The sequence below is a fragment of the Onychostoma macrolepis genome, chromosome 23 (genome assembly GCF_012432095.1).
Source record: "Onychostoma macrolepis isolate SWU-2019 chromosome 23, ASM1243209v1, whole genome shotgun sequence".
Classification (NCBI taxonomy): Eukaryota; Metazoa; Chordata; class Actinopteri; order Cypriniformes; family Cyprinidae; genus Onychostoma; species Onychostoma macrolepis.
Genome location: NC_081177.1, coordinates 655403 through 683281, shown reverse-complemented (window position 1 = coordinate 683281; position 27879 = coordinate 655403). Strand labels below are relative to the sequence as shown.

At 43.6% G+C, this 27879-nt stretch overlaps 2 protein-coding genes and 1 long non-coding RNA gene across 3 annotated transcripts; all 3 read right to left on the bottom strand.

Moving 5' to 3' along the window:
- Window positions 1-11253: 11253 nt before the first annotated feature.
- LOC131532710 (mucin-4) lies at window positions 11254-14310 on the bottom strand. The gene is made up of 4 exons (XM_058764575.1): window positions 14188-14310; window positions 14028-14096; window positions 13318-13434; window positions 11254-13237 (listed from the first exon to the last, which is right to left on the bottom strand). Exons 1-4 carry the CDS (start codon window positions 14243-14245, stop codon window positions 11292-11294), a joined length of 2190 nt encoding a protein of 729 aa, XP_058620558.1. The 5' UTR covers window positions 14246-14310; the 3' UTR covers window positions 11254-11291.
- A 6228-nt stretch (window positions 14311-20538) lies between these two features.
- si:ch73-160p18.3 (ice nucleation protein) lies at window positions 20539-26686 on the bottom strand. Its single transcript, XM_058763723.1, has 8 exons — window positions 26643-26686; window positions 26281-26570; window positions 25399-26170; window positions 25028-25277; window positions 23371-24917; window positions 22417-23245; window positions 21871-22183; window positions 20539-21482 (listed from the first exon to the last, which is right to left on the bottom strand). Exons 1-8 carry the CDS (start codon window positions 26684-26686, stop codon window positions 20539-20541), a joined length of 4989 nt encoding a protein of 1662 aa, XP_058619706.1.
- An 18-nt stretch (window positions 26687-26704) lies between these two features.
- On the bottom strand, window positions 26705-27879 carry LOC131532617 (uncharacterized). The gene is made up of 4 exons (XR_009268930.1): window positions 27775-27879; window positions 27615-27683; window positions 26909-27078; window positions 26705-26828 (listed from the first exon to the last, which is right to left on the bottom strand). It is a non-coding gene; the product is annotated as an uncharacterized LOC131532617 (long non-coding RNA).

Genomic DNA, 27879 nt, shown 5'->3' with positions numbered 1-27879 from the left:
TATGATATTATGTGAAAATCATTCTGCTTACTCATTCACAGAAAACAATATATTGATTTAAAATGTTCAAGACATGTTTTGTGATCGAGGGTCTATATGCGAGGGAGTGGCAATGGCCTTGAATATTAAGTGAGTCTCACCTGAGAGACAAAGGGCCCTCCCCTAATGGCCCCTAATGGCCCATCAGTGTGACTGTGACATTGAGGCAGGTAAGAGAGAATGTGAGGAGATTGAAAACAAGTTTTTTAAAAATTATTTGTATTTTATTTACAACACAGTATAATCAAAACATACATAATTAAGGTCAAAGACATTATTGTGCACACTGATCTACACTGCAAAAAATGCTTTTCTTACTTAGATTTTTTGTCTCGTTTCCAGCCAAAATATCTAAAAATTCTTAAATCAAGAAGGATTTTCTAGACAAGTAAAAATTATTGTCTTGTTTTCAGCAAAAACAAGTCAAGTTTTTGCTCGAAAAAAGCAAAAAAATCTGCCAATGGTGTAAGCAAAATAATCTTGCTTTCTGTTTGAAATAAGATTATTTTAATAGATAGATTTGAATCTATTTTATTGTAATTGCTCTATGTTTAGGAACTAAATGTCTCACAGGACCACAGTGCTACATACATGAAAATATATGAAAAAATAAAACAGATATATATAACCTATATAATTCTACATATACCTATATAATCTATATTGACATATCCTATATATAACTGAATAATCTATATGAACTACATACACATAGTATAAGTCAAATGACATACTTTACAAAATTAATTTACATAAAAGTTTTAAGTAGTGGTAGAGAAGACAGTGCAAAAGAGACATTCAAGGCAAAACAGTGCAAACCGGGACAATGCAAGAAAAAATAATTGTGTCCAGTATACATAAAGCCGATGATTTGCTAAGCCCACTCACCCACCTATTTCTAACCTACTCGCTCACATGGTATTGTACATAAATACATGTTGTTTCATGTGTAAATCCAAGTATATGTCCTAAGTTTTATGTAGTGGTACAAAAGACAGTGCAAAAGAGACATTCAAGGCAACAAGTATGGAATGCAAAACCTGCCATAATTAGAAATAAATAAATAAATAAATGTACAAAGAAATGTAAAAAAAGCAAAAATAAATAAATAAATATATAAAGAAATGTACAAAGAAAAGTAAAAAAGCAAAAATAAATAATTATTTATAATTTTATTTCCTTATGTATTTTTTCCACATTTATTTATTTATACATTTATTTATTTCCACTTTTATTTATTTTCACATTTATGTATTTATTTACGTATTTATTTCTTTATTTCCACATTTATATATTTCCACATTTATTTATTTATTTATACATTTATTTATTTTCACATTTATGTATTTCTACATTTCTTTGTCCGTAGGGTAATGAGGAGGGCGTGTTTTATGTCAGGAAAAGCAATCGAGCCAGAGTAGTCAAGGGGTAAGCTTGAGGCCACAGTGACACTTTGTGGTGCCCAAACGAAGTACAAGAAGTGTAGCCTATATGACGCGCCTGTTGATAGTGTGGGATGAATGACTTAGATGGGCGATATGGCCAAAATCTTATATCACCGTTATTATTTCATTTTCACGTGGGGGGTTGTTTCGGCTGGGAAGCCTGCTATCTGTGATCGCGTGCATTTGCTGAAGCTCGCGAAAGCATGCAATTAAAATAGAAATATAAACTTTTGAACTGCGGGTTTCGTCTGGTCAGAGGAGAACTGGCCCCCCGACTGAGCCTGGTTTCTCCCAAGGTTTTTTTTTCTCCATTCTGTCTCAGAGGGAGTTTTGGTTCCTTGCCGCTGTCGCCTCTGGCTTGCTCAGTTGGGGACACTTAATTTCTAGCGATTATCGCCGATTTGATTGCACAGATACTATTTAAACTAAACTGAGCTAGATAATGACATCTCTGAATTCAATAATGAAATGCCTTTAACTGAAAATTGAGTGTTTAATCTTATCATTATACATTACTGACACTCTATCCTCCAATTTGATACTGTTAAGTGCTTTGACACAATCTGTATTGTAAAAGTGCTATATAAATAAAGGTGACTTGACTTGACTTGACTCTCTTATGCGCGCTGTTTTTTTAGATTTCACTTTCAAAGCATTCAAAGCATACAAGGCATGTTTCCAATATTCGGAATAGAAGGAGGTTACTGTATTGGTCGCCTCGCGCCTCTTCCCGTGTGGACAGTCACCGCATCAACTGATTATAATGAGTTCTCTTGGTGTAGACACGGCTTTAGATACGGATTAATCACACGTCTTAGGCTGGAAATATCCAGAATTAGATCAAACAAGAGGTGTCCATGGGAACGGAGCTAGTGAAACACACATGACATACATTGAACATACAAGCATCATGCTCATCCAAACAGTGCCTGTCGTGTGCCCTCAGTTTTTTGAGCTAACTGCATTTTTTTAATGTAACCAAAAACCAAAAACAACATTGACAGCATCAGAAACAAACCTGTAAACTGATGTCCAGGGGCATTTAAAAAAATATTAATATAATTCCAATCGATGAACTCAGTTAAAATAATAAAGGGCTGTTACTAGTAAAAATCCAATCAGTGTCAACAAAAGCCATCAGAGACATCACTATCCCAGATAGCAAAATACCAGCAAACAATGGCGGTCCACCAGCGTTTTTTGGGCGGCACAAATTCAGCGGCTTAATACGGTCGGACCACTGTCGGCACACCATCGGCGAGCCGACCAATCTCGCTGTCGGTCAGCGGCGTTTTTGGGTGTACGCCACCAGTGGTTTGCCGCGGCTGGGCCTCCATCGGTGCACCAGTGGCAAGCGGTTCTGTCCCGTGTTACATGACATCTTTGTTTTATAAATTATATATATATATATTATATTTATGTTTTACATTACATTTTTACAGTTAAAAGGAATCTGAAGCACTGAATAAAAATAGTGAGAGTTATAATTATTAACAAAAGTTTAGTATAAAAACTGCAAGCACATTTTTAAACGAAATAAATAGTTTGAATGATCGTAAAAACAACAATACAAAATCTAATTAAAAAAAATAGCAAAAAAAATAAATAAAAATAAAAGTGCTAATTTGTCCCACTATCACGTGCAGGTTGCAGTTTACACCTATGTATGAATGGGTCATATAACTACAAAACGATTAAAATTCAAAATTGAATACATTTTTTTTGTTGTTTATGTTTATTTAAATGCTGCATGACTGTGACGTGTTTTGATGGACGCGCGCTCTGAGTCTCATTCAAGCGCTGCAGAGAGGGAGTTACCATGGAAACGGGGAGCAACTCTCCGACTGACAGCTGTAACACTGCGTCTCTCGCTGCTGTTTTTCACCGTTTTCAGGTGAGTTTAGTCCCTAAAATCACACAAATATTACATACAACTGTTCCTGACACTTTTCTTTCTTGTAATTGATACGCTTCTGTTGAATATTTACTTCATAAAGACGGTTTAGTGTCTTCGAAAAAGTCTGTTAGCATCTCAACTGTTTTCAGACGATGTATGCTAACTCTGTATATTGAGCTCTGATTTCTCAAAGTTTTGACTTTTCATCACACATTTATTTGTAGTTGGGAGATTTTAATAGCTTTGTAAAGGTTTTGTCAATGGGTTATACTGAATGCATTTACACTGCAATAAGCCTACAAATGCATAAAATGTTATGAAATTAATGTTTTAAATTTTGAAGGCAGAAATATGTCAATATGTCAATCAATTAAATGATACCTTTAATATGAAACTAAAACAGACACTAGGTGGCGCCAAGTCACTGTCTTAACGAGTGAGTTCAATCCATTCAACTGATCCTTCAAATAGGTTTCGCTGATTACGAAAACACCACTACTTGTTGCCGCGGTTCAGCTGTGGATTTGTTTCTGTGATAATTACATGTAGGCCTAAGGTGTTATTTAAAGAAATAAAACATATTTTCATGATAAAATGATCAAAAAGATAGCAGGTAGGGTAGGGGACATGTTCGGCGAACACGACTTCTTATGTTAAGAGAACAACATTTATTTCTCATGGCCATGCCTTTAATGCACAGACCTGCATGACCATAGCAACCTCGTATATTCAGACATTAATATTATGAATAAATTAATAAAATATTTTGGATTTAATAAAGCGCAGAATTAAGAATTATTATATTAACCCATACTGCACATGCCATGCAGACCAATATGTAGCCTAATAGGCTATTCTTCCTTTCTTTATTATGAGTTGTAGTACTGTTAGTATTATCATCATCAGCATTATCATCATTATCATAGCCTATATCCAAAATAAAATTAAATAGGCTAGCCTATATGAAATAGGCATGTGGAATTTAGGTCTAATGATGCATTGTGATCCTGATGTAGGCTAAGCGATTCTGCATAAATGTTACTAAATAGGCCTATCATACATATTAACTTACTGTTGTTAATAAAATAACTCTTGTTATATGCTATATTAATTAACAAAAGTTGCGTATGACTTTGGAAGCAAAGCAATTAATTGCGTCTGATGTTTCCAGATAATAGGCCTACCAGATAACGAACGTCTTTAAACTTTAAAGTTTAAAGCAATATATGTGCGCACATTTTGTTTTTATGAAAAGAACATGCATAAATGAGAAAATAATGCGGGAAGAGCTAGTTTATAAATGCAATAGGCTAAGCCACAAAAAAGATCTCAATGTGTTACTGGCGTTGACTGACTCACCTGCGTGCATGGAAAGCTACTTATGCAACACTGAATTACTTAAAAATATATCTGGTATCGGGTTAGTGGTTCAAAATGTTTACTTGCCCTGCAACAAAAATATAAAATAGTGTTGTTATCGTTATTTTTGATTCCCAAATTTTAGATAACAGTTCAGTTTTACAAATCTAGATACCACAACAAAAACTACTAATAAATATAAAGTTCAAACATCAAAGTGAACAGTCAGTAAATATAAGAACAAAACACACACACACACACACACACACACACACACAAAAACAGAACAAAGATACAATTTAAACAGTACTTTAGGTTTTGGGGTTTGTCAATGCTATCTCATGAACAGTTTGTATGTATTTTACGAGGTGGCTCATTATGAATTGTATTACCTCACTCGTAGAATACGATTTTGTACGATTTGTACAAAAACACACTCGTGTACACGATGTGTGACAATAAAGAGATTTTATTTTATTTTGATTTGAGGTTCCTGCTGACTAACTTTCAAGACCTGATGTCCATTGCGATGGACATTAAATTAAAAACATTTACATTTATGCATTTGGCAGATGCTTTTATCCAAAGCGACTTACATTGCATTCAAGTTACAGTTTTTACATTTTATCAGCTCTTGCTTTCCCTGGGAATTGAACCCATGATCTTGGCGTTGCTAGCGCCATGCTCTACTATTTGAGCTACAAGAAAACAAAACAACAACAAAAAACACCTGTGTTCTGCAACTCTGAAGGATCTTCAAAATGACTTTGAAAATTATCACTTGATAGTCTTATCATAGGTGCAAGTTGATGAGGCTACCATGAATATAAATCTGCATATAAAAGGTAAAAAGTGGTCTAGTTGGTTAGTCATCTCTTTCTTTTGTGATGCCTGTATCTCATCAGATTAAGTTAGGAATCATATCTTCAGTGTGGTTGGTTGATCAGGGACTAAGCAGTGACCAGGCATTACACATAATATAAAAACATATGATTTTATTGGTTTAAACAAAAAAAAAAATCATGTGATGTCCATTACAACTGATGCATAGCCCATGTTAAATTAAAGTGAATCCATAACACTCAGTGTGCCTATCAAAGCTTGGCGTGGGTCTAATAGGCTATAGGCAGTGTAGCCTAACTGTAAAACGACAGTAAGAATTTTAATTAGATTAAACCAGGTTTGGCCAAAATCGGTCCTGGAGAGTCACAGTAATCAGCTCCATCCCTAATCAAACACACTTGAACAAGCCAATCAAGATCTAGGGTTAAATTTATTCCTTTTGTATGTAGCCTATAAATTTATCCTGGGTTTTATTTTTTTGTTCAAAAAAGCGCAGGTGCGTGAATAACCTACGTGAATGGATTTAAAAGACTTTGGGATGAGATTAATAATTTAGCTTAAATAGCCTATTATTTTTACATTTTGTTTTGAATTTAAGAAAGTGCAGAAATTAGACTATATAGCCTATTATATAAATTATAGGCTATATATTATTATTATTATTAGCAAATAACCTAATTACTAGGCTATCAAAAAAATAAAAATAAAAATAAAAAATGTATAGCCTAGGCCTAGCCTATGTTAAATTCCTGTACAGAGAACCCATACAATTCCCGTAATTTAATTAAAGAAAGAAAGAAAGAAAGAAATAATCACTAAATTGATTTAAAAACCTGAATGGATGGGAAAGATAGTAATGTTTTTGTTTTTTTCTAGGCATGTTACATGTCTTATTTTTAAATGTATTGATTATAACAAGGTTCATAAATGTTGTCTGTGGACTGTAGCCTATATATCTGCAACATATCACGCACTAATGTACAGGTAGGTTAATATAATATTTTATTAATATTTAATTAATTCTGCGCTTTATTAAATTAAAAACATTTTATTAATTTATTGGTGCACTCTCTCCATTTATTCATAATATTAATGTCTGAATATACAAGGTTGAAAGATAGAGCCCCCCTGCCTGTGAGAGGAGATCCCTCCTCACGGGAATCTCCATGGAGAGCCATCGACGAGAGAAATCAGGTCTAAGAACCATACTCGGCCCGGCCAAACGGGGCTACTAGCAGCAGACGGACCCCATCCCGGTGCACTCTCTCCAGAACTCCTGGGAGCAGAGTGATCGGGGAAAAGGTGTACTGACTAAGCCTCGGCCAAGTCTGTACCAAGGCATCCAGCCCCAGTGGAGCTGGATGAGTCAGAGAGAACCAGAGGGGACAGTGCAATGTCTTTTAAGTCGCAACAGGTCCACCTGAGCCTGGCCAAAAATCTCTCCATATCTGCTTCACCACCTCGGAGTGAAGCATCCATTGCCCGGGCCTCGGCCCCTGCCTCGACAAGATGTCTGCTCCCATATTGAGATGCCCAGGAATGTGAACTGCTCTCAGCGAGAGGAATTTGCCCTAGGACCATACAAGGATCTGGTGCGCCAGCCTGTAAAGGGGGCACGAACACAGACTTCCCTGGTGGTTGATGTAAGAGACCACCACTGTGTTGTCGGTGTGCATGATCTCTTAGGTCTGGGAGGAAGTGTTTCAGTGCTCGAAACACGGCCAGCATCTCCAGGCAGCTGATGTGCCACGCGAGATAGTTTTATTGTTATTATTGTCTCTTTCCCCTTATTCTGAAAAACATTCTATTGCTTCACATTTGGATTATACACTGAATTTGTGTCTCTATAGTATCGTTGTGAATGTGCATGATATTTTGGGGAATGTTTGTATGCTGGTTCACGTGAACTAATTTTATAAATCATTAATTTTTGATAATACATGTGAAAAGAACATACAACCAGTAATTATATTTCAATTTCTTTATTTCTTATGTTTTAATGTATTTCACAATGTTAACAGAAAATTGTTGTAATTGTCAGCCTCAGAACGCAATTGGACGCTGGCGAGGCAAGATGCAAAAAGTTTCTCCTTATCTCTCCGGTTGTTCTTGTGTGTGACGCAGAAAGAGGATATCGTGGAGAACGTTTTTTCTGATTAAGTGTCCCAATGTGTTCCAGGCTTAATAAATGGAAGTGATGTGAATCCGTCCCTGCCATCTACCGTGTGAAATTTCTTATGAGTAGATCTGGAACTGCTACACAAGCAACCAACTCAAAACCAGAGGCGGACAGTAGTGAAGTATTTTGACTCTGCTGTAAAAGTACTTTTCAGATGTCAGTACTTTATCATAGTTTTTTTCTTTGGAAAACTTTACTTAACTTTCCAAAGCATAATATTGTACTTTTTACTGCACTGTTTCATATTAAATATAATTTAATTACATTAGAAATGTATTACTTTTTTACTTTTACTCAAGTAAAAGGAATTCAAAGATTTACTTAAGTACAAGAAAGTAATACATTTTTAATATTAAGTATTAAAGGTAAAACAACTTATTTATGAAATGTAGTGAAGTAAAAAGTATGATGGAATGTAGAGAAATAAACATTTTCCAAAGAAAAACTGATAAACTACAGATACTTTTTAAATTTGCTTAAGTAAAAATACTTCACTGTCTGCCTCTGCTCAAAACCACACTTCTCTATGAGTCATGGGATTTGTTTCAAACAGTTACAATAATGCATATTTTAGTTCTTGGTAGCTTCAGAAACTGTTCAAATTAACAAAAGCCCCTTCTTCCAAATAGATAATGGGCCTCACCTGACCATTTCACAGTATTTTTAAATGCACTCAGACTGATATGTTCCTATGCAATTGTTTTGATATAGGAAAACAACCTATGATTCTATTTTTCAGATATTTCTCTTTAAATACATTAAAATATCAGCGGTTTACAAAGTGACCTACATTTGGTTTTCAACCACTGAAAAAGAGCGGTCATCTCGCTCTTCTAGTTTAAGCTACTTTTAGAGAGACAAAGACACCACTTTACCAGGAAAATTCAAGTTTTATTGACTTGAAACAAGATGTGAAAATTCCACATTTAGAGATGAACAAATCTACTAAAAGAATTCAGTGCATTAGCACATCTTCGTTGAAGCAGGCAGTTAAGTGACACGTTGAGGGATGGACTCCTGGGCAGGGAGAACACTGGATTCCACAATGGGATGGGGGTTGGACTCAGGCAGCTTGCCCCCCTGAGGTTGATGGGAGAGTGCTCGATTCAGCAACTTTGTGAGGGCTGGACTCCACAGTGGGTTGGGGACTGGAGTCAGTCAGCATCTGCCCAACAAATTCAGCAGGCAAAGTGCCTGACTGCTCAATGGGGAGAGGGCTGGACTCCCCAGCAGGATGAGAGCTAGATTCTCCAGCTGGGATGGCATTGGATTCCACAGCCGTCTGAGAGCTAGATTCTCCAGCTGGGATGGCATTGGATTCCACAGCCGTCTGAAAGCTAGATTCCCCAGCTGGGATAGAGCTGGACTCATTGGCAGGCTGGGGGCTGGACTCCACAACTGGGTGAGAGCTAGATTCTCCAGCTGGGATAGAGCTGGATTCCACAGCAGTCTGGGAGCTAGATTCCCCAGCTGGGATGGCATTGGATTCCACAGCAATCTGAGAGCTAGATTCTCCAGCTGGGATGGCATTGGATTCCACAGCTATCTGAGAGCTAGATTCTCCAGCTGGGATAGAGCTGGACTCATTGGCAGGCTGGGGGCTGGACTCTGCAGCTGGGATAGCACTGGATTCCTTGGCAGGCAGGGGGCTGGACTCCACAACTGGGTGAGAGCTAGATTCCCCAGCTGGGATAGAGCTGGATTCCACAGCAGTCTGAGAGCTAGATTCTCCAGCTGGGATAGAGGTGGATTCCTCGGCAGTCTGAGAACTAGATTCTCCAGCTGGGATAGAGCTGGACTCATTGGCAGGCTGGGGGCTGGACTCCACAACTGGGTGAGAGCTAGATTCTCCAGCTGGGATAGAGCTGGACTCATTGGCAGGCTGGGGGCTGGACTCTGCAGCTGGGATAACACTGGATTCCTTGGCAGGCTGGGGGCTGGACTCCACAACTGGGTGAGAGCTAGATTGTCCAGCTGGGATAGAGCTGAATTCCACAGCAGTCTGAGAGCTAGATTCTCCAGCTGGGATAGAGGTGGATTCCTCAGCAGTCTGAGAGCTAGATTCTCCAGCTGGGATAGAGCTGGACTCATTGGCAGGCTGGGGGCTGGACTCTGCAGCTGGGATAGAGCTGGATTCCTCAGCAGTCTGAGAGCTAGATTCTCCAGCTGGGATGGCATTGGATTCCACAGCAATCTGAGAGCTAGATTCTCCAGCTGGGATGGCATTGGATTCCACAGCAGTCTGAGAGCTAGATTCTCCAGCTGGGATAGAGCTGGATTTCACAGCAGTCTGAGAGCTAGATTCTCCAGCTGGGATAGAGCTGGACTCATTGGCAGGCTGGGGGCTGGACTCCACAACTGGGTGAGAGCTAGATTCTCCAGCTGGGATGGCATTGGATTCCACAGCAATCTGAGAGCTAGATTCTCCAGCTGGGATGGCATTAGATTCCTCAGCAGTCTGAGAGCTAGATTCTCCAACTGGGACAGTGCTGGACTCATTGGCAGTCTGGAGGCTGGTCTCCTCAGCAGGCAGAGGGCTAGATTCTCCAGCTGGGATAGAGCTGGACTCATTGACAGTCTGGAGGCTGGACTCCACAACTGGTTGAGAGCTAGATTCTCCAGCTGGGATAGAGCTGGATTCCACAGCAGTCTGAGAACTAGATACTAAAACTGGGATAGTGCTGGACTCATTGGCAGTCTGGAGGCTGGTCTCAGCAGGCAGAGGGCTAGATTCTCCAGCTGGGATAGAGCTGGATTCCTTGCCAGGCAGGGGCTGGACTCACAACTGGGTGAGAGCTAGATTCTCCAGCTGGGATAGAGCTGGACTCATTGGCAGGCTGGGGGCTGGACTCTGCAGCTGGGATAACACTGGATTCCTTGGCAGGCTGGGGCTGGACTCCACAACTGGGTGAGAGCTAGATTGTCCAGCTGGGATAGAGCTGAATTCCACAGCAGTCTGAGAGCTAGATTCTCCAGCTGGGATAGAGGTGGATTCCTCAGCAGTCTGAGAGCTAGATTCTCCAGCTGGGATAGAGCTGGACTCATTGGCAGGCTGGGGGCTGGACTCTGCAGCTGGGATAGAGCTGGATTCCTCAGCAGTCTGAGAGCTAGATTCTCCAGCTGGGATGGCATTGGATTCCACAGCAATCTGAGAGCTAGATTCTCCAGCTGGGATGGCATTGGATTCCACAGCAGTCTGAGAGCTAGATTCTCCAGCTGGGATAGAGCTGGATTTCACAGCAGTCTGAGCTAGATTCTCCAGCTGGGATAGAGCTGGACTCATTGGCAGGCTGGGGCTGGACTCACAACTGGGTGAGAGCTAGATTCTCCAGCTGGGATGGCATTGGATTCCACAGCAGTCTGAGGCTGGTCTCAGCAGGCAGAGGCTAGATTCTCCAACTGGGACAGTGCTGGACTCATTGGCAGTCTGAGGCTGGTCTCCTCAGCAGGCAGAGGGCTAGATTCTCCAGCTGGGATAGAGCTGGACTCATTGACAGTCTGGAGGCTGGACTCCACAACTGGTTGAGAGCTAGATTCTCCAGCTGGGATGGCTGGATTCCACAGCAGTCTGAGAACTAGATACTAAAACTGGGATAGTGCTGGACTCATTGGCAGTCTGGAGGCTGGTCTCAGCAGGCAGAGGGCTAGATTCTCCAGCTGGGATAGAGCTGGATTCCTTGCCAGGCAGGGGGCTGGACTCCACAACTGGGTGAGAGCTAGATTCTCCAGCTGGGATAGAGCTGGACTCATTGGCAGGCTGGGGGCTGGACTCTGCAGCTGGGATAGCACTGGATTCCTTGGCAGGCAGGGGGCTGGACTCCACAACTGGGTGAGAGCTAGATTCCCCAGCTGGGATAGAGCTGGATTCCACAGCAGTCTGAGAGCTAGATTCTCCAGCTGGGATAGAGGTGGATTCCTCAGCAGTCTGAGAACTAGATTCTCCAGCTGGGATAGAGCTGGACTCATTGGCAGGCTGGGGGCTGGACTCCACAACTGGGTGAGCGCTAGATTCTCCAGCTGGGATAGAGCTGGACTCATTGGCAGGCTGGGGGCTGGACTCTGCAGCTGGGATAACACTGGATTCCTTGGCAGGCTGGGGGCTGGACTCCACAACTGGGTGAGAGCTAGATTCTCCAACTGGGATAGTGCTGGACTCATTGGCAGCCTGGGGGCTGGACTCTGCAGCTGGGATAGAGCTGGATTCCTCAGCAGTCTGAGAGCTAGATTCTCCAGCTGGGATGGCATTGGATTCCACAGCAATCTGAGAGCTAGATTCTCCGGCTGGGATGGCATTGGATTCCACAGCAGTCTGAGAGCTAGATTCTCCAGCTGGGATAGAGCTGGATTCCACAGCAGTCCAAAAACTAGATTCTCCAGCTGGGATAGAGCTGGACTCATTGGCAGGCTGGGGGCTGGACTCCACAACTGGGTGAGAGCTAGATTCTCCAGCTGGGTTAGAGCTGGATTCCACAGCAGTCTGAGAGCTAGATTCTCCAACTGGGACAGTGCTGGACTCATTGGCAGTCTGGAGGCTGGTCTCCTCAGCAGGCAGAGGGCTAGATTCTCCAGCTGGGATAGAGCTGGACTCATTGGCAGCCTGGGGGCTGGACTCTGCAGCTGGGATAGCACTGGATTCCTTGCCAGGCAGGGGGCTGGACTCCACAACTGGGTGAGAGCTAGATTCTCCAGCTGGGATAGAGCTGGACTCATTGGCAGGCTGGGGGCTGGACTCCACAACTGGGTGAGAGCTAGATTCTCCAGCTGGGATAGAGCTGGACTCATTGGCAGGCTGGGGGCTGGACTCCACAACTGGGTGAGAGCTAGATTCTCCAGCTGGGATAGAGCTGGACTCATTGGCAGGCTGGGGGCTGGTCTCCTCAGCAGGCAGAGGGCTAGATTCTCCAGCTGGGATGGAGCTGGATTCCACAGCAGTCCGAGAACTAGATACTAAAACTGGGATAGTGCTGGACTCATTGGCAGTCTGGAGGCTGGTCTCAGCAGGCAGAGGGCTAGATTCTCCAGCTGGGATAGAGCTGGACTCATTGGCAGGCTGGGGGCTGGACTCCACAACTGGGTGAGAGCTAGATTCTCCAGCTGGGATAGAGCTGGACTCATTGGCAGGCTGGGGGCTGGACTCCACAACTGGGTGAGAGCTAGATTCTCCAGCTGGGATAGAGCTGGACTCATTGGCAGGCTGGGGGCTGGACTCCACAACTGGGTGAGAGCTAGATTCTCCAGCTGGGATAGAGCTGGACTCATTGGCAGGCTGGGGGCTGGACTCCACAACTGGGTGAGAGCTAGATTCTCCAGCTGGGATAGAGCTGGACTCATTGGCAGGCTGGGGGCTGGACTCCACAACTGGGTGAGAGCTAGATTTTCCAGCTGGGATAGAGCTGGACTCTTTGGCAGTCTGGGGGCTGGTCTCCTGAGCAGGCAGAGGGCTGGACTCTGCAGGCAGATTTCTCACGTCGATTCCTAAAGAAAATTGGTCCAAAACATGTCAGATAAGATGAAACTAGCTTTCCTCATGGTAAAGTCTCATCAGAAAAGATTACCCTTTTGGATAACTAGCCCAGATGCATTCTGCAAAGACAGCAGAACATTCAAGTTACACTTTGCTACCACTGGCGGGTTTGGATTTTGGCTTGCATAAGGACAGGACAAGGGGCCATCTAGAAAACAAGAGTCAAGAACTGGTGTACAACGATGCACGGTCACAATACTCACTAAAAAAAAAAAAAAAAAACACATTCAAAACTTAACAGAAACACAAGTTTTGGAATTTACAAAAAAAAAAAAAAGGGAAGAGAAAACAGGAAACCATTTTAACTAAGACACGATAAGCTTAATGATCCATTGAAATGTTAAATGTGGAACACCAGGGGTGGACCTGTATAGTTTTGGACTTTGCCCTCCCACTACACAAGACACAGAGATCAGAATAGTATTCATAATTTCAATAGCCAAAACTACCGCAAGACTCATGTTTGCACTCAGTCCCTGATTACATGCATTTAAAAGACTTTATTTTATTAAGCACCCCATTTAAGGTTTGATGGTCTCGGATGATACCTGGGTTTAACACTGTGGGAGGCACATTTATATTTAATGCTAAATTTAGATCTGAATTGCATTTCTGGTGAATTATACACTGCTGTATTGTTATATTGTTTCACTAACAATACAAGTCAGTATGCCCCATTAAAACAACTACACATCATGAGAACAAAGAGACAGAATGCCATCATGGTCACAATTTACAAACCTTTCTTCTCCAAGTGCACTTGCTTACTAGCAGTCTGGTATAACGGATACCCAATTGGAGAGGCAAATCCTGAAGCCAAAAAATAAGGTTAAAGAAAGAGATGCATAAAACACACAAAAAAAACATTTAAAATACTACATCAAGGAGGAAACAACTTCACCATTGAGCACCAATTTGTAAAACAAGAACACCAAAAACATAAGATTTGAAACAGCCATCTTGAATAAACTTGAACAATCAACTATCTGGCACTGCTTTCCAAAGCAAGTGTTGACCCAGGGGTTTTAAAATAACACAGATTGTCATCACCTGGGTTCCTCGTTAGAGTGAAATGAGTAAGCGAGGATCCACTCGTTAACATTCTCCTGCAGACATTGGTTGGTTGATAAATTACTATTGTGATTTTCAAAATGTTCATAGATGTCAATTCTATTTGATTTTTAGAAGATAATTTTACTTGAATTTACTAAATTAATCCAACATGGTCTATATTGTTTCTTCTACAGTATGAAGGGTGGTGGAAATGAAGGAGCATTTATCTGCCACATTAACAAGTCAAGTCATCTCTATTTATATATCGCTTTTAACAATACAGATTGTGTCAAAGCACTTGACAGTATCAAATTGGAGGATAGAGTGTCAGTAATCTATAATGATAAGATTAAACACTCAATTTTCTCAATTTTCAGTTAAAGGCATTTCATTATTGAATTCAGAGATGTCATTGTCTAGCTCAGTTTAGTTTAAATAGTATCTGTGCAACCAAATCGGCGATAATCGCTAGAAATTAAGTGTCCCCAATTGAGCAAGCCAGAGGCGACAGCGGCAAGGAACCAAAACTCCCTCTGTGACAGAATGGAGAAAAAAAACCTTGGGAGAAACCAGGCTTAGTCGGGGGGCCAGTTCTCCTCTGAACAGACGAAACCCGCAGTTCAATTCCAACCGCAGCCATGTCAGATTGTGCAAAGGGCTTACCTGATTCCCGTGGTCTTGTCCTGATGGAGCATTTTAATTTATAATTTAATGTATTTGTTATATTTGTGTTTTATTCATTATTTGAAGTTTTTCATTTATATGATTTATTCATTTGCTATAATTGTAATGTATAGTTTAATGCATTTATTGTTTCTCTGAGCATTTTTATAATATATATTTGTTTGTTTGTTTTGTTCAACAATGAAGATGAATTAAAGTGACAACATTTGTATAAATAAAAGCATAAAGTGTCAAGAGAGTCAAACAGAGAATGATCACAGCATTAAACTATATACATAGTGTTTTCAAAGCACTGTTTTGGATATTATCAGGGGGGTATTCCAGGGGCCTGTACCATGAAGCCGGATTAGCTGGCTAGCCAGGTAAGTTTCAGTTTACAGGTGCTGGTCATATAATTAGAATATCATCAAAAAGTTGATTTATTTCACTAATTCCATTCAAAAAGTGAAACTTGTATATTATATTCATTCATTACACACAGACTGATATATTTCAAATGTTTATTTCTTTTAATTTTGATGATTAGAGCTTACAGCTCATGAAAGTCAAAAATCAGTATCTCAAAATATTAGAATATTACTTAAGACCAATACAAAGAAAGGATTTTTAGAAATCTTGGCCAACTGAAAAGTATGAAAATGAAAAGTATGAGCATGTACAGCACTCAATACTTAGTTGGGGCTCCTTTGCCTGAATTACTGCAGCAATGCGGTGGCATGGAGTCGATCAGTCTGTGGCACTGCTCGGGTGTTATGAGAGCCCAAGTTGCTCTGATAGTGGCCTTCAGCTCTTCTGCATTGTTGGGTCTGGTGTCTCTCATCTTCCTCTTGACAATACTCCACAGATTCTCTATGGGGTTCAGGTCAGGCGAGTTTGCTGGCCTATCAAGCACAGTAACACTATGGTCATTGAACCAGCTTTTGGTACCTTTGGCAGTGTGGGCAGGTGCCAAGTCCTGCTGGAAAATGAAATCAGCATTTCCATAAAGCTTATCAACAGAAGGAAGCATGAAGTGCTCTAAAATTTCCTGGTAGATGGCTGCGTTGACTGTGGACTTCAGAAAACACAGTGGACCAACACCAGCAGATGACATGGCAGCCCAAATCATCACTGACTGTGGAAACTTCACACTGGACTTCAAGCAACATGGATTCTGTGCCTCTCCACTCTTCCTCCAGACTCTGGGACCTTGATTTCCAAATGAAATGTAAAATTTACTTTCATCTGAAAAGAGGACTTTGGACCACTGAGCAACAGTCCAGTTCTTTTTCTCCACAGCCCAGTTAAGATGCTTCTGACGTTGTCTCTGGTTCAGAAGTGGCTTGGTAGCCCTTTTTCTGAAGACGTCCGAGCGTGGTGACTCTTGATGCACTGACTCCAGCTTCAGTTCTCTCCTTGTGAAGCTCTCCCAAGTGTTTGAATCGGCTTTGCTTGACTGTATTCTCAAGCTTGCGGTCATCCCTGTTGCTTGTGCACCTTTTCCTACCCAAATTCTTCCTTCCAGTCAACTTTGCATTTAATATGCTTTGATACACCACTCTGTAAACAGCCACACCTTTCAGTAATGACCCTCTGTGACTTACCCTCTTTGTGGAGGGTGTCAATGTTCGTCTTCTGGATCATTGCCAAGTCAGCAGTCTTCCCCATTATTGTGGTTTCAAAGAACAAGAGATACCTAGAATTTATACTGTAGGGATGGTCATTTATTCAAACTCGAATGTAAATATTCTAATATTTTGAGATACTGATTTTTGACTTTCATGAGCTGTAAGCTCTAATCATCAAAATTAAAAGAAATAAACATTTGAAATATATCAGTCTGTGTGTAATGAATTAATATAATATACAAGTTTCACTTTTTGAATGGAATTAGTGAAATAAATCAACTTTTTGATGATATTCTAATTATATGACCAGCACATGTAGTTTGCACCAATCCTGGGTTTTAGAGACCATGAAAGTGGCTTGGCTTTTAGCTGCGTTCATTTCCATAGTAACGTACACTCCAATCCACAACCTCCGGGGCAGGTTATGTTCTGAGTTAGAGAGCTCAAACTGAAATTGGACCAATCAGATGTGAGCAAAGTGACACACATCTGACACAAAAACGTCACTCCCTAGTTTATCTTGCTCCAAATTAAAGGTCACTAGTACTAAAAAAAAAAAAAAAAAAAGTGTTTCTGTTTAATTTCTAATATATATATATATATTTATATACCACCATGGAGGAGCAGACTGATCAGGAGACCATGGCCAAGACTGAGACCTAGGCAGAGCAGAGACAGACAACACAGAGTAATCACGGCCCCAAGGACTGAGGCAGGCAACACAAAGTGTTCATTAACCCTCTGGGGTCTGAGGTCATTTTGGGGCCCTTGAGATATTTTGACATGCCCTGATATTTGTGCTTATTTCAGCTACTTAAAACATACTATTGACCAACATGTAATTGTTTTGTATTCAGCACAAACTGTGCTACAATAATATGTGACCAAGTTGGATGTACATGTTTGCATTTTTTAGAAAAAAAATATTATGCATGGTTAGTAAGTTTTGGGGGAAAAAATGTAGCTGAAATAAGGCCTTAAAACCCACACTAAATAGTTCTGAATAAGACTTTTGAGTAATCAGTCTTGTAGGCTAGAATATTCACTTCAAAATGATGTGAAAATCATTCTGCTTACTCATTCACAGAAAACAATATATTGATTTAAAATTTTCAAGACATGTTTTGTCATCGAGGGTCTATATGCGAGGGAGTGGCAATGGCCTTGAATATTAAGTGAGTCTCACCTGAAAGACAAAGGGCCCTCCCCTAATGGCCCCTGATGGCCCATCAGTGTGACTGTGACTTTGAGGCAGGTAAGAGAGAATGTGAGGAGATTGAAAAAATGGGTTTTTAAAATTATTTGTATTTTATTTACAACACAGTATAATCAAAACATACATAATGAAGGTCAAAGACACATTATTGTGCACACTGATCCAACCACAGAGATGTGAACAGACTTTGAGTCATTCCTGCAACAGATTCTGTTCAACAAGTGAAACAAGTAAATCATACCTGATATTTACGTGTGTTATTTAAGTGTTTCTACTTCAAGAATTCTATATTCAAGAATAAAAAAACATAATCAGTAGAAAAGGAGCTTGTTTTAACATAGAATATCAGTGTAGTTGAACATCTGATGTTGGTGCAGCGCTCTCAGAGGAAAACAGTTTGAAGAGACATCAGGATACATCTGGTGCTGGTATCTGATTCAATACAATACAAAACAAAAAAAAAACATTTGTGAGCATGTTAATATCAGGAACATCTGTATATATATATATATATTGTAGCCATAGACTCACACATGTTTTGTACCATCATAAAAAAAGAGAAAGAAATCTTATATCTGAGAAACTAATTATTATTGTTTAGCACGTTATTAAAATCTATTTCTGAACAGAGTAGGCAATTAATAATAAACATGTACTAAACATACTTAGACTCATAGCATTCATCATGTTACAGTGTACACTCATATTACTTTTATTGTTTTATATAGAGCATGAAAACATCATCGTGCCGTAAGACATATAAATAAAATGAATTGCCCATCATATTCAAAATATTTTACGATTTCAAATATTGTAGTCAGGAATTATAGTTTGGGAAAACCCAACTATGATTTTGTAGTCATGTAGTCTAGTATGTATGATTTTATAGTAGTCTATGATATGATTCTGTAGCCACAGACTCAAGCATGCTTTGTACAATAAAACTATGTACTTTGTACTATACAAAATGATATTTTATATCTGAGAAACTAATTATTATTGTTTAGCACGCTATTAAAATCTATTTGTGAACAGAGTATTAATAATAAACATGGTCTAAACATTCTTAGATGCGTATAGCATTCATGTTGTGGTTTGGGAAAAACCCAACTAACTGTTAGTAAATCTGTTCAAGTTTATGTCACAATAAAACGTTAACTAATGCAAAAACAAACATTACTTACTCATCAGATTGATCTCCTCTACTGGATGGAATCGTGTTCTTCTTTCGAGAAATCCTAGCCGCGATGAGGAACTGGTCTCTTTGTTTGTGTTGGGCGTTTGCATGTGCGCACGTCCCACGTGGCTATTTACATATGAACTGCTCGAGCCGCGCGGGGGCAGGATCACATTAGAGATGAGTCAGACGAGAAAGATTGAACATCGTGTTGGTTTCATACAGATTACTTCGTCACAGAATGTTTGTTTTCGATTGGACTTGCTTCATTTCAAAGTAGACATTTCAAGCTTTCTACATATATAATTCCCATGTCTGTGTGTTGAGGATTTGCTGAGTTACAGTTCATTTTAGTGAAGCGTTTCTAAAACAGTTCGGAGACGGAGAAGACAAAAGCGCACCCTGTTTGTTTTCTTATTTTTCCAAAAGCACAAAGTTGTGTTATTGTGAGTGTACTCAAAAAAAAAAACTTAACAGTTTCGATTGATGTATAACACTTATTTGTGTGACCAAAATCAACAGAGTATTTTTAGTGTCTTTTGCACTGATCTTAAAAAAAAAAAAACCTATCTGGTATCGCTGATACAGTCGACCACAGAGATTTGTTTCAAACAGTTACAATAATGCATATTTTAGTTCTTGGTAGCTTCAGAAACTGTTCAAGTTAACAAAAGCCCCTCCTTCCAAATAGAAAATGTGCCTCACCTGACCATTTCACAGTATTTTTACTGCACTCAGACTGATATGTTCCCATGCAATTGTTTTGATAGAGAAAAACAACCTATGATTCTATTTTTCAGACATTTCTCTTTAAATACATTAAAATATCAGCGGTTTACAAAGTGACCCACATTTGGTTTTCAACCACTAAAAACGAGCAGTCATCTCGCTTTTCTAGTTTAAGCTACTTTTAGAGAGACAAAGACACCACTTTACCAGGAAAATTCAAGTTTTATTGACTTGAAACAAGATGTGAAAATTCCACATTTACAGGATGAACAAATCTACTAAAAGACTTCAGTGCATTAGCACATCTTGGTTGAAGCAGGCAGTTAAATGACACGTTGAGGGATGGACTCCTTGGCAGGATAGGGACTAGACTGCTGGGCAGGGAGAACACTGGACTCCACAATGGGATGGGGGTTGGACTCAGTCAGCTTGCCCCCCCGAGGTTGATGGGAGAGTGCTCGATTCAGCAACTTTCTGAGGGCTGGACTCCACAGTAGGTTGGGGACTGGAGTCAGTCAGCATCTTCCCAACAACTTCAGCAGGCAAAGTGCCTGACTGCTCAATGGGGAGAGGGCTGGACTCCCCAGCAGGACGAGAGCTAGATCCTCCAGCTGGGATAGAGCTGGATTCCACAGCAGTCTGAGAACTAGATTCTCCAGCTGGGATAGAGCTGAATTCCACAGCAGTCTGAGAACTAGATTCTCCAGCTGGGATAGAGCTGGATTCCACAGCAGTCTGAGAGCTAGATTCTCCAGCTGGGATGGCTGGATTCCTCAGCAGTCTGAGCTAGATTCTCCAGCTGGGATGGCTGGATTCCTCAGCAGTCTGAGAGCTAGATTCTCCAGCTGGGATGGCATTAGATTCCTCAGCAGTCTGAGAGCTAGATTCTCCAGCTGGGATGGCATTAGATTCCTCAGCAGTCTGAGAGCTAGATTCTCCAGCTGGGATGGCATTAGATTCCTCAGCAGTCTGAGAGCTAGATTCTCCAGCTGGGATAGAGCTGGATTCCACAGCAGTCTGAGAGCTAGATTCTCCAACTGGGATATTACTGGACTCATTGGCAGTCTGGGGGCTGGTCTCAGCAGTCTGAGAGCTAGATTCTCCAGCTGGGATAGAGCTGGATTCCACTGCAGTCTGAGAGCTAGATTCTCCAACTGGGATAGTACTGGACTCATTGGCAGTCTGGGGGCTGGTCTCAGCAGGCAGAGGGCTAGATTCTCCAGCTGGGATAGAGCTGGATTCCACAGCAGTCTGAGAGCTAGATTCTCCAACTGGGATATTACTGGACTCATTGGCAGTCTGGGGGCTGGTCTCAGCAGTCTGAGAGCTAGATTCTCCAGCTGGGATAGAGCTGGATTCCACTGCAGTCTGAGAGCTAGATTCTCCAACTGGGATAGTACTGGACTCATTGGCAGTCTGGGGGCTGGTCTCCTCAGCAGGCAGAGGGCTAGATTCTCCAGCTGGGATAGAGCTGGATTCCACAGCAGTCTGAGAATTAGATTCTCCAGCTGGGAGAGCTGGACTCATTGGCAGGCTGGGGCTGGACTCCACAACTGGGTGAGAGCTAGATTCTCCAGCTGGGATGGCATTAGATTCCTCAGCAGTCTGAGAGCTAGATTCTCCAGCTGGGATGGCATTAGATTCCTCAGCAGTCTGAGAGCTAGATTCTCCAGCTGGGATGGCATTGGATTCCTCAGCAGTCTGAGCTAGATTCTCCAGCTGGGATAGAGCTGGATTCACAGCAGTCTGAGAGCTAGATTCTCCAACTGGGATATTACTGGACTCATTGGCAGTCTGGGGCTGGTCTCCTCAGCAGGCAGAGGCTAGATTCTCCAACTGGGATAGCTGGACTCATTGGCAGGCTGGGGCTGGACTCCACAACTGGGTGAGAGCTAGATTCTCCAGCTGGGTTAGAGCTGGATTCCACTGCAGTCTGAGAGCTAGATTCTCCAACTGGGATAGTACTGGACTCATTGGCAGTCTGGGGGCTGGTCTCAGCAGGCAGAGGCTAGATTCTCCAGCTGGGATAGAGCTGGATTCCACTGCAGTCTGAGAGCTAGATTCTCCAGCTGGGATAGAGCTGGATTCCACAGCAGTCTGAGAGCTAGATTCTCGAACTGGGATAGTGCTGGACTCTTTGGCAGTCTGGGGCTGGTCTCCTCAGCAGGCAGAGGGCTAGATTCTCCAACTGGGATATTACTGGACTCATTGGCAGTCTGGGGGCTGGTCTCAGCAGTCTGAGAGCTAGATTCTCCAGCTGGGATAGAGCTGGATTCCACTGCAGTCTGAGAGCTAGATTCTCCAACTGGGATATTACTGGACTCATTGGCAGTCTGGGGCTGGTCTCAGCAGTCTGAGAGCTAGATTCTCCAGCTGGGATAGAGCTGGATTCCACAGCAGTCTGAGAGCTAGATTCTCCAGCTGGGATGAGCTGGATTCACAGCAGTCTGAGAGCTAGATTCTCCAGCTGGGATAGTGCTGGACTCTTTGGCAGTCTGGGGCTGGTCTCCTCAGCAGGCAGAGGCTAGATTCTCCAACTGGGATATTACTGGACTCATTGGCAGTCTGGGGCTGGTCTCAGCAGTCTGAGAGCTAGATTCTCCAGCTGGGATGAGCTGGATTCCACTGCAGTCTGAGAGCTAGATTCTCCAACTGGGATATTACTGGACTCATTGGCAGTCTGGGGCTGGTCTCAGCAGTCTGAGAGCTAGATTCTCCAGCTGGGATAGAGCTGGATTCCACTGCAGTCTGAGAGCTAGATTCTCCAAGCTGGGATAGTACTGGACTCATTGGCAGTCTGGGGCTGGTCTCAGCAGTCTGAGAGCTAGATTCTCCAGCTGGGACAGAGCTGGATTCCTCAGCAGTCTGAGAACTAGATTCTCCAGCTGGGATAGTGCTGGACTCATTGGCAGTCTGGGGGCTGGACTCCACAACTGGGTGAGAGCTAGATTCTCCAGCTGGGTTAGAGCTGGATTCCACAGCAGTCTGAGAGCTAGATTCTCCAGCTGGGATGGCATTAGATTCCTCAGCAGTCTGAGAGCTAGATTCTCCAGCTGGGATGGCATTAGATTCCTCAGCAGTCTGAGAGCTAGATTCGCCAGCTGGGATAGTACTGGACTCATTGGCAGGCTGGGGGCTGGACTCCTCAGCAGGCAGAGGGCTAGATTCTCCAGCTGGGATTGAGCTGGATTCCACAGCAGTCCGAGAACTAGATTCTCCAACTGGGATAGTGCTGGACTGATTGGCAGTCTGGGGGCTGGACTCCACAACTGGGTGAGAGCTAGATTCTCCAGCTGGGTTAGAGCTGGATTCCACAGCAGTCTGAGAGCTAGATTCTCCAGCTGGGATGGCATTAGATTCCTCAGCAGTCTGAGAGACAGATTCTCCAACTGGGATAGTGCTGGACTCATTGGCAGTCTGGGGGCTGGTCTCAGCAGGCAGAGGGCTAGATTCTCCAGCTGGGATAGAGCTGGATTCCACTGCAGTCTGAGAGCTGGATTCCTCAGCAGTCTGAGCTAGATTCTCCAGCTGGGAGAGCTGGATTCCACAGCAGTCCGAGAACTAGATTCTCCAACTGGGATAGTGCTGGACTCATTGGCAGTCTGGGGCTGGACTCACAACTGGGTGAGAGCTAGATTCTCCAGCTGGGTTAGAGCTGGATTCACAGCAGTCTGAGAGCTAGATTCTCCAGCTGGGATGGCATTAGATTCCTCAGCAGTCTGAGAGCTAGATTCTCCAGCTGGGATGGCATTAGATTCCTCAGCAGTCTGAGAGCTAGATTCTCCAGCTGGGATAGAGCTGGACTCATTGGCAGTCTGGGGTCTGGTCTCCTCAGCAGGCAGAGGGCTAGATTCTCCAGGTGGGATAGAGCTGGACTCATTGGCAGGCTGGGGGCTGGACTCCTCAGCAGGCAGAGGGCTAGATTCTCCAGCTGGGATTGAGCTGGATTCCACAGCAGTCCGAGAACTAGATTCTCCAACTGGGATAGTGCTGGACTCATTGGCAGTCTGGGGGCTGGACTCCACAACTGGGTGAGAGCTAGATTCTCCAGCTGGGTTAGAGCTGGATTCCACAGCAGTCTGAGAGCTAGATTCTCCAGCTGGGATGGCATTAGATTCCTCAGCAGTCTGAGAGACAGATTCTCCAACTGGGATAGTGCTGGACTCATTGGCAGTCTGGGGGCTGGACTCCACAACTGGGTGAGAGCTAGATTCTCCAGCTGGGTTAGAGCTGGATTCCACAGCAGTCTGAGAGCTAGATTCTCCAGCTGGGATGGCATTAGATTCCTCAGCAGTCTGAGAGCTAGATTCTCCAGCTGGGATAGAGCTGGACTCATTGGCAGTCTGGGGTCTGGTCTCCTCAGCAGGCAGAGGGCTAGACTTCCCAACAGGCAGAGCCCCAGACTCGGCAACTGAGTGGGGACTGGGCTCCTTGGTGGGTTGAGCACATGACTTCTCAGCAAGGTGGGAGCTGGAACCTGCAGCTGGGAGAGGAACAGACTCCTTGGCAGTCTGGGGGCTGGTCTCCTCAGCAGGCAGAGGGCTAGATTCTCCAGCTGGGATAGAGCTGGACTCATTGGCAGTCTGGGGTCTGGTCTCCTCAGCAGGCAGAGGACTAGATTCTCCAGGTGGGATAGAGCTGGACTCATTGGCAGTCTGGGGGCTGGACTCCACAACTGGGTGAGAGCTAGATTCTCCAGCTGGGATAGAGCTGGACTCTTTGGCAGGCTGGGGGCTGGACTCCACAACTGGGTGAGAGCTAGATTCTCCAGCTGGGTTAGAGCTGGATTCCACAGCAGTCTGAGAGCTAGATTCTCCAGCTGGGATGGCATTAGATCCCTCAGCAGTCTGAGAGCTAGATTCTCCAGCTGGGATGGCATTAGATCCCTCAGCAGTCTGAGAGCTAGGTTCTCCAGCTGGGATAGAGCTGAATTCCACAGCAGTCTGAGAGCTAGATTCTCCAGCTGGGATGGCATTAGATCCCTCAGCAGTCTGAGAGCTAGATTCTCCAGCTGGGTTGGCATTAGATCCCTCAGCAGTCTGAGAGCTAGATTCTCCAGCTGGGATAGAGCTGGACTCATTGGCAGTCTGGAGGCTGGTCTCCTCAGCAGGCAGAGGGCTAGATTCTCCAGCTGGGATAGAGCTGGACTCATTGGCAGTCTGAGGCTAGATTCTCCAGCTGGGTTAGAGCTGGATTCCACTGCAGTCTGAGAGCTAGATTCTCCAGCTGGGATAGAGCTGGACTCATTGGCAGGCTGGGGGCTGGACTCCACAACTGGGTGAGAGCTAGATTCTCCAGCTGGGATAGAGCTGGACTCATTGGCAGGCTGGGGGCTGGACTCCACAACTGGGTGAGAGCTAGATTCTCCAGCTGGGATAGAGCTGGACTCTTTGGCAGGCTGGGGGCTGGACTCCACAACTGGGTGAGAGCTAGATTCTCCAACTGGGATAGTGCTGGACTCATTGGCAGTCTGGGGGCTGGTCTCCTCAGCAGGCAGAGGGCTAGATTCTCCAGCTGGGATGGAGCTGGATTCCACAGCAGTCCGAGAACTAGATACTAAAACTGGGATAGTGCTGGACTCATTGGCAGTCTGGAGGCTGGTCTCAGCAGGCAGAGGCTAGATTCTCCAGCTGGGATGAGCTGGACTCATTGGCAGGCTGGGGGCTGGACTCCACAACTGGGTGAGAGCTAGATTCTCCAGCTGGGATAGAGCTGGACTCATTGGCAGGCTGGAGGCTGGTCTCCTCAGCAGGCAGAGGGCTAGATTCTCCAGGTGGGATAGAGCTGGACTCATTGGCAGGCTGGGGGCTGGACTCCACAACTGGGTGAGAGCTAGATTCTCCAGCTGGGATAGAGCTGGACTCATTGGCAGGCTGGGGGCTGGACTCCACAACTGGGTGAGAGCTAGATTCTCCAGCTGGGATAGAGCTGGACTCATTGGCAGGCTGGGGGCTGGACTCCACAACTGGGTGAGAGCTAGATTCTCCAGCTGGGATAGAGCTGGACTCTTTGGCAGGCTGGGGGCTGGACTCCACAACTGGGTGAGAGCTAGATTCTCCAGCTGGGATAGAGCCGAATTCCACAGCAGTCTGAGAGCTAGATTCTCCAACTTGGATAGTGCTGGACTCATTGGCAGTCTGGGGGCTGGTCTCCTCAGCAGGCAGAGGGCTAGATTCTCCAGCTGGGATGGAGCTGGATTCCACAGCAGTCCGAGAACTAGATACTAAAACTGGGATAGTGCTGGACTCATTGGCAGTCTGGAGGCTGGTCTCAGCAGGCAGAGGGCTAGATTCTCCAGCTGGGATAGAGCTGGACTCATTGGCAGGCTGGGGGCTGGACTCCACAACTGGGTGAGAGCTAGATTCTCCAGCTGGGATAGAGCTGGACTCATTGGCAGGCTGGGGGCTGGACTCCACAACTGGGTGAGAGCTAGATTCTCCAGCTGGGATGAGCTGGACTCATTGGCAGGCTGGGGCTGGACTCCACAACTGGGTGAGAGCTAGATTCTCCAGCTGGGATGAGCTGGACTCATTGGCAGGCTGGGGCTGGTCTCCTCAGCAGGCAGAGGGCTAGATTCTCCAGCTGGGATGGAGCTGGATTCCACAGCAGTCCGAGAACTAGATACTAAAACTGGGATAGTGCTGGACTCATTGGCAGTCTGGAGGCTGGTCTCAGCAGGCAGAGGGCTAGATTCTCCAGCTGGGATAGAGCTGGACTCATTGGCAGGCTGGGGGCTGGACTCCACAACTGGGTGAGAGCTAGATTCTCCAGCTGGGATAGAGCTGGACTCATTGGCAGGCTGGGGCTGGACTCCACAACTGGGTGAGAGCTAGATTCTCCAGCTGGGATAGAGCTGGACTCATTGGCAGGCTGGGGCTGGACTCCACAACTGGGTGAGAGCTAGATTCTCCAGCTGGGACAGAGCTGGACTCATTGGCAGGCTGGGGCTGGACTCCACAACTGGGTGAGAGCTAGATTTTCCAGCTGGGATAGAGCTGGACTCTTTGGCAGTCTGGGGCTGGTCTCCTGAGCAGGCAGAGGGCTGGACTCTGCAGGCAGATTTCTCACGTCGATTCCTAAAGAAAATTGGTCCAAAACATGTCAGATAAGATGAAACTAGCTTTCCTCATGGTAAAGTCTCATCAGAAAAGATTACCCTTTTGGATAACTAGCCCAGATGCATTCTGCAAAGACAGCAGAACATTCAAGTTACACTTTGCTACCACTGGCGGGTTTGGATTTTGGCTTGCATAAGGACAGGACAAGGGCCATCTAGAAAACAAGAGTCAAGAACTGGTGTACAACGATGCACGGTCACAATACTCACTAAAAAAAAAAAAAAAACACATTCAAAACTTAACAGAAACACAAGTTTTGGAATTTACAAAAAAAAAAAAAGGGAAGAGAAAACAGGAAACCATTTTAACTAAGACACGATAAGCTTAATGATCCATTGAAATGTTAAATGTGGAACACCAGGGGTGGACCTGTATAGTTTTGGACTTTGCCCTCCCACTACACAAGACACAGAGATCAGAATAGTATTCATAATTTCAATAGCCAAAACTACCGCAAGACTCATGTTTGCACTCAGTCCCTGATTACATGCATTTAAAAGACTTTATTTTATTAAGCACCCCATTTAAGGTTTGATGGTCTCGGATGATACCTGGGTTTAACACTGTGGGAGGCACATTTATATTTAATGCTAAATTTAGATCTGAATTGCATTTCTGGTGAATTATACACTGCTGTATTGTTATATTGTTTCACTAACAATACAAGTCAGTATGCCCCATTAAAACAACTACACATCATGAGAACAAAGAGACAGAATGCCATCATGGTCACAATTTACAAACCTTTCTTCTCCAAGTGCACTTGCTTACTAGCAGTCTGGTATAACGGATACCCAATTGGAGAGGCAAATCCTGAAGCCAAAAAATAAGGTTAAAGAAAGAGATGCATAAAACACACAAAAAAAACATTTAAAATACTACATCAAGGAGGAAACAACTTCACCATTGAGCACCAATTTGTAAAACAAGAACACCAAAAACATAAGATTTGAAACAGCCATCTTGAATAAACTTGAACAATCAACTATCTGGCACTGCTTTCCAAAGC

Coding starts and splice junctions, on each gene's coding strand:
- LOC131532710 (XM_058764575.1), bottom strand. CDS start 14,245: ATGGCTGTTTCAAATCTTATGTTTTTGGTGTTCTTGTTTTACAAATTG. Junction 13,435..14,027: donor AGTGCACTTGGAGAAGAAAG/GTTTGTAAATTG, acceptor CTTGTTTTCTAG/ATGGCCCCTTGTCCTGTCCT. Junction 13,238..13,317: donor TGGGCTAGTTATCCAAAAGG/GTAATCTTTTCT, acceptor AATTTTCTTTAG/GAATCGACGTGAGAAATCTG.
- si:ch73-160p18.3 (XM_058763723.1), bottom strand. CDS start 26,686: ATGAGTCCAGCTCTGTCCCAGCTGGAGAATCTAGCTCTCACCCA. Junction 24,918..25,027: donor GAGAATCTAGCTCTCACCCA/GTTGTGGAGTCC, acceptor TGGAGAATCTAG/CCTCAGACTGCCAATGAGTC. Junction 22,184..22,416: donor CCAGACTGCCAATGAGTCCA/GTAATATCCCAG, acceptor CTGTGAATCCAG/CTCATCCCAGCTGGAGAATC.